The 6185-nt window shown below is 37.7% G+C and overlaps 1 protein-coding gene across 2 annotated transcripts in view; it reads left to right on the top strand.

Moving 5' to 3' along the window:
• Positions 3462 to 6185, top strand: part of LOC107631774 (triose phosphate/phosphate translocator, non-green plastid, chloroplastic) — a 3568-nt gene continuing 844 nt past the window's right edge. The window contains exons 1-7 of one of the 2 annotated variants that reach the window (XR_001618630.2): positions 3462 to 3999; positions 4106 to 4228; positions 4393 to 4545; positions 4686 to 4771; positions 4959 to 5043; positions 5180 to 5299; positions 5448 to 5516. Coding sequence is in view for 1 of the 2 variants with exons in the window: in XM_016335323.2 (XP_016190809.1) it covers positions 3643 to 3999; positions 4106 to 4228; positions 4393 to 4545; positions 4686 to 4771; positions 4959 to 5043; positions 5180 to 5299; positions 5448 to 5516 (993 nt within the window). In the remaining variant the exon portion in view is untranslated. The remainder of the gene's footprint in view (positions 4000 to 4105; positions 4229 to 4392; positions 4546 to 4685; positions 4772 to 4958; positions 5044 to 5179; positions 5300 to 5447; positions 5517 to 6185) is intronic. The other variant, XM_016335323.2, reaches the window with a different exon arrangement.

Here is a 6185-nt window from a genome sequence, read left to right as displayed (position 1 = left end):
AGAAGCGAAGTTTCAACCTCGGCAAGTCGGAGAATCTCTGACCCGGCCTCCTCAGAAGACTTCACAGCCTTCTCCCTCGCAGCTTCGGTAGCCTCAAGTTCCCCCTTCAACTTGGCTACCTCAGCATGAGAATGACGAAGCTTCTTGTCCAGCAAACCGACCTGAGCCATCACAGGCTCAGCCTTCCGAACAACAACGGCAGACCGGAGGAGAGCACGATACACCGACTTGGCCTGGAACGAAACATCGCAGCCATAAAAAAACGGCTCCGTTCCAGGCATCAAGTGTTGATCAATAAACCCCGGAGCATCGAAGCGTCGATCTATCACGCTGGGCACAAGACCTTCATCCTCAAAAGTCTCACTGCTCGGGTCCTCAAGCCTCTTTCTCTTCCGAGAAGCCTCAGCAGCCGTCACCACGACGACTTCAGGAGAGTTCGCAGGGCCAGGGGAAACTTGAGTATCGGCCCGCGCACCCGAGGAAATCACCTCCTGAGAAACCGGCTGCGACTCCACGGCAGGATTAGAAACGGGAGTAGCCGGGGATGACGACCCCTCCTCCTGGGCCATCGCCGCCTTCAGACGCGCCAAGGATGTCAAGCCACCAGCCATCTCAACTGCAAACAATACAAAAAAATTCCCAAGTTACAAAAACGGGAAACAAAACATAAAAACCAAAGAAAAAACAGACACACACCAACATATGACCGACAAGCAACCGGATCACCCATCACATCCCGGGGATTAAGAGGACGCTCTCCAAACAACTGCCACAGAACGAGAGCAATATCCCGCTCCTCCGAGGACAGGAACTCTTTCGAAACCCGAGTAAAAACCGACGGTCCCGCCTTAAAATTCCAGTAAGTGGGGAACCGACGATCACCCTCCAACGTCAACCAAAAGGGATGATGTCCCCCCGCGGGACGAACCTTAAAATAACCACTCTTGAAACCGTGGAAGGAGTCTTCATACAAACCGAAAATCCGACGATGGGGCTGAGCTCGGAAAGACACATACCCCTTTTTATGCTTCCCCTCCTTAGTCGGAAGAGTGCACAAGAAAAGGAAAAGAAAAACGTTTACTGAGGCAGGTAACTCTAAATAATCACAAACAAGCTCAAAAGACCGTATTGCCGCCCAGCTGTTCGGATGTAGCTGGGACGGCGCCACGGAGCACCGATTCAACAACTGCTGAACAAAAGGAGAAAAGGGAAGCCGAACACCAAGCCGGGTGAACATCGCCTCATACACCCACATCCAATCCGGCACTGTCGGGGAGTCGAGATTGGTATAGCAAACCCTCTCGTCAACCCCAGAGAGGGCAAGCTCGTAGTGGCGTTCGGCATCGCCACCCCCACAAACAGCCCCTTCATCACGGAGCCGTTGGAGGTCCGCCTCCGTCATCCGCGACGGTGTCCCCCAAACATCACTGGTGACCCAAGAAAAAAAGGTCAGGGACACCCCCCGCCGGGGCCACCGGAGCCCTCACACCCTCCATCCGTCGGCGAGCCATACCTAAAATATCGACGAGCACCACCGTCAGCTAAACCTCACGGCAGAAAACGACGGCGGGTAAAAAACCAAAAAATACCGCCACCGCACACCACCAATTATACGGTAGCACTCGCCCCAACCCTTTTCTAGGAAACCAACAGAACTATCTAAACCACCATACAAACACCACAAAACTACTCTAAAACAGCTACACTTAGCAAAAACAAAAACAAAATGCTGCAGAAAATAAAGCAGAAGAAAGCAAAAAGAAACAAGGGAGATGCTAACCTGATAAATCGAAGGAAGACAACCCCAAGGAAAGACGCCGCAAAAGAAATCCAACCGAAACCACAGAAAGCGAAAATGGAGAAGGGGAAATGCTGTAACTAGAAAGAGAAGCAATAGAGAAGTAAAAGCAGAACGAGGGAACTAAAGGAGAAAAACCAAAACGGTTTTTGAAAGAAGTACAACGACGAAAATACCCTTAGGAAAGCAAAACAAACGCAAGGGCAAAAAAGAAAAAGCACAACCCCATTGTTCCTGTCAAGCGACCCGGTTCCAGTTCCGTCCGCGGGTTCCCGATCCACCCTTCAAACCGTACCAGAGACATCTCGTACAAAAATTAATAATATATAATAAATAATAAATTTAATTTAATTAATGTAGCTTATCCTAATTCTAATTGCCCATTAGGGCCTCAACCTCTCCACTTAAAAGATAAAGGAAGGTAGCCGCCGGCCATATAATAGTGAGAGGATCAAAAGTCGCACTTCACTTTCTTTTCCTCATTCGTTAGCTGAGAGTGTTTCTCCTTTCTTCTCCAACCACATTATTTGATGTCACCTTTTCAAATCCAATAGGGTCAAATTTGACACGTTTCTCCTAAAAAGACAAGTCCCATTGACAAAGAAAGCAGAACATGGCAATGGCCACGCAGTATAAAGTATAAACATGATATACCAACCCACCAATGAAAAAAAAATTAAAAAAAATAGTTCCTAGTATTTATAATTTGAAACTAGAATTATATAAAAACACTAGAAAAATTAAATTTGTATATAAAAAGTATGTTTATATAAAATAATAAAAACATAATTTACAATTTTTTTATTTCTTTTTAAAATAATTAAATTTGTTATATATTTTTTAATTTCATTTTTATTTAATGTTAGATGAAAGATTTTATTTTTTTTAATCAAAATAAGCTCAACACACTAATGTGAAGCAATGAAAGAAACAACAAGTACTTCATAAAAACATAAAATCCTTGTAACTTCCGGCAACGCCATCAACCACCAAAAGATTCACTCTCAGTCCATTCGTTGTAGCCCAGCATTGTCTTTCTTATTACGAGCTTCACACCTAGATGAAAGATTTTATGTATCTGTTTAATTATATATTGTAATTAAAATATTTTTTATCATTATTTTAGAAAATAAAAAATATATTCTAAATTAGTAAATTAATCAGTTTATTTTAAAATTTTATATGCAACATAGGTACATATAATAGAACAAAAGATAAAAAATAAGTAATAAGGATGAATAAATCGAGAATAAAATAAAATATATAAAGTCACGAAAAAAAATAAAATATTAGATTAATACCTAAACTATAATTGTTTGAATTAAAAATTGCAATTGAAAATATCAAAAAGAAAAATAATGAAATTGAAAGATACATAAAGTCATGAAGAGCTATATAAAAAAATTGGAGAATTTAAAATTTACTTTTTGATGAAGAGAAGATGACCATTAGACAAGGAATAGAAAAAGAAGGTTGAAAATATAAAAATAAAAAGAGAGTTTAAGAGAATAAAAAAGTGATGGTACAATAATTAAATTTGATTAGGTTAAATAATAGTCAAAATGATAAAATAATAAAAAAAGAAATTTAACACTTTAACTAATTGAATTTATTTTATTTATAGTAGGGTTATTTAAAATTTAAAATGGATAATAATTTTGAAAAGATAACGAGAACTATTGAGATTCACACAACCTTTCCTTGATTAATTTCATATTCCCTAAGGTTTGCCAAAAGGAATGCAACCTTAGGAAAAGTGGTTCATGAGAGTCAAACTATAATTTACGACAATAAATCTTAACCTTAACGAGCCGTTGGTGCTCTGTTCTATCGGATTTTCAAACATGCAGAGCTCGGCTTTCACTCTCTCCCTCACCCCTTTCCGCAAACCCTTCCTCCACCATCTTTCCCTCGCTTCTTCTTCTTCCATTTCCTCTTTCAGTTCCAAAGCCAACCTCATCAATGTGGATTCTTCATTTTCATGTTCATTCCTACGCCAACCAGCAACACCATCATGGCCTCTTTCTTCTTCATCCTCTTTCAAACTACCCTCCGATCGCTTCGTCCCCAAGGCTGCCGCGGAGAGTGCCAGCGAAAACCGCAGCGCCGGCGGCGACGTTTTGCTCAGAGCTTTGAAGCTAGGAGCCTTGTTTGGTCTTTGGATCATCTTTAACATATACTTCAACATCTACAACAAACAGGTCAACACTCACATATCATCATGAACTTTTCGTCTTGGGTCTTAAAAGTAAATCTGAATTCGTACTTAACCTTGTTCATGCTGTGATGTTGGCTATAATCATATAGGTATTGAAGGTGTACCATTTTCCTATAACTGTCACCGCGGTTCAATTTGCTGTTGGGGCTGCCCTTGTGTCCTTTATGTGGTGTTCCAATCTTTACAAGAGGCCAAACCTCAGTAGTGCTCAGGTATTTAAATTGTAATATGTATTCAAATGAGTTGTTGCTGTTATTGTTGTTGTTGTTGTTGTTGCCTGTTATGCTACTCTTATATGTTTTATTATTTTTACTTGATGTGTTTGATTATGTTTTTGGGTGTATGTATAATTTTTTCTTCTTGGTTGGCATGGTAGCTTGCAGCCATATTGCCACTAGCTGTGGTACATACTTTGGGGAATCTTTTCACTAATATGAGTCTTGGCAAGGTTGCTGTGTCTTTCACACATACAATAAAGGCAATGGAGCCTTTCTTCTCTGTGATCCTTTCTGCTATGTTCCTTCGAGAGGTTATTGCTTAATCCTAGCATCCTTATAATAATTGTAATTAGCTGAATAAAAAAAATGAACACATTGAATTTTTAATATTCAATTGTCATTTCTGTTTTCTAATCTTAATAACTCTTTTTTAATTCGAACTTCCTTATAGATGCCAACTGCATTGGTGATTGGCTCCCTTGTGCCTATTGCTGGTGGGGTGGCACTGGCTTCTGCTACCGAGGCCTCTTTCAATTGGTACGATCTCCCTCCTTCTGGTGGAACAGAAGAGTGTATAGGAACAAAATTAAAAGCTTTTAAAGTATAGGGAGTTAATTATAAATTTGGTGAAACTATAAGTAATTAAACTGAAAATATTTACTAGAATGCTTTTGTCGTTTGAATTCTCATTTGTGCATATTTTTTCCCGGCATGATATATAAAGGACTGGATTTTGGAGTGCAATGGCTTCTAATTTGTCAAATCAATCTCGTAATGTTCTTAGCAAAAAGCTCATGGTTAAGGAGGAGGTAACAATCTAAAGCCATTTCCAAAAGTTTTGCATGAATTCCACTTATGTTAATATTTTTTGCCTATTGATACTGTTAACTTGTATGTCATATACAAGCAGAAAATGACATTGACAAGTCATTTTGTTCTTGTTAGGAATCAATGGACAACATTACCCTCTTCTCAATAATTACAGTTATGTCCTTCCTATTGACGGCACCTTTGACTCTCATTATGGAGGGTTTCATATTTACCCCTGCTTATCTGCATTCCGCTGTGAGTATAAGTATAATATTACTTGAGGGTTAAAACTTAAAATTGATACAATTGGTGTTAGCAATTAGCATTCTCATAAACCAGAATATACTATGTTCTATGGTGTTGAGGGGACTAATATATGTTCTCACTTGATCTTTGTTGACAGGGATTAAATGTTAAACAAGTGTACATCAGATCTCTTCTTGCTGCATTCTGTTTCCATGCATATCAACAAGTGAGTTTTTCTCTTATATTCATAAATCATAACTCATGAGCAATAACTTAAAACAAAAAACTCAGTCTGATTTGTCAAAGAAACAATGAAAATAGTAAATATTTTTTCTTTACTTTTGCTGTATATACAATCATAAAAATAGAAGTAATGAAAATGAAAAAAGAAAAATTAAAAACGCAAACTTATCAGACTACTGTTTGATGTAAAATACTTTTTGACATACTAGATTGAACTCTTGAGTATTCTCTCACGAAATACTAAAACCTTTGGGAAGTTTGCTTAGTCAAGAACTTATAGTATTTGTTACCTATCAATTATATACACTTTGCTGAGTTGCCGTGTCCGCATGTCAGACACATTTCGGATACGACACTATTTGACATTCGTCCGACACGTGTGTCTATTGTGTCTAATCGTGTCTTAATAAAAAATAAAAAATTGTTTGGAGACACATTTGGACACATTTAAATACCATCACATATCAGTGTGTCCAACTTTATTATTAATATGTATTCTTGAATTCATTTAAAAATAATACATATTATTATTTATTAAAACAAAAAATATTTTAAATATTTTATATAATTAAAATAAAACATTAAAAATAATTAAAAAAATTAATTTATATTTTAATATCAATAAAATATTAAAATATCATTATAATTTATT

Source organism: Arachis ipaensis, chromosome B01 (assembly GCF_000816755.2).
Source record: "Arachis ipaensis cultivar K30076 chromosome B01, Araip1.1, whole genome shotgun sequence".
In the NCBI taxonomy this organism is placed as follows: domain Eukaryota; kingdom Viridiplantae; phylum Streptophyta; class Magnoliopsida; order Fabales; family Fabaceae; genus Arachis; species Arachis ipaensis.
Note: the sequence above shows the minus strand (reverse complement) of the source record. Positions and strands in the feature narration are given on the sequence as shown.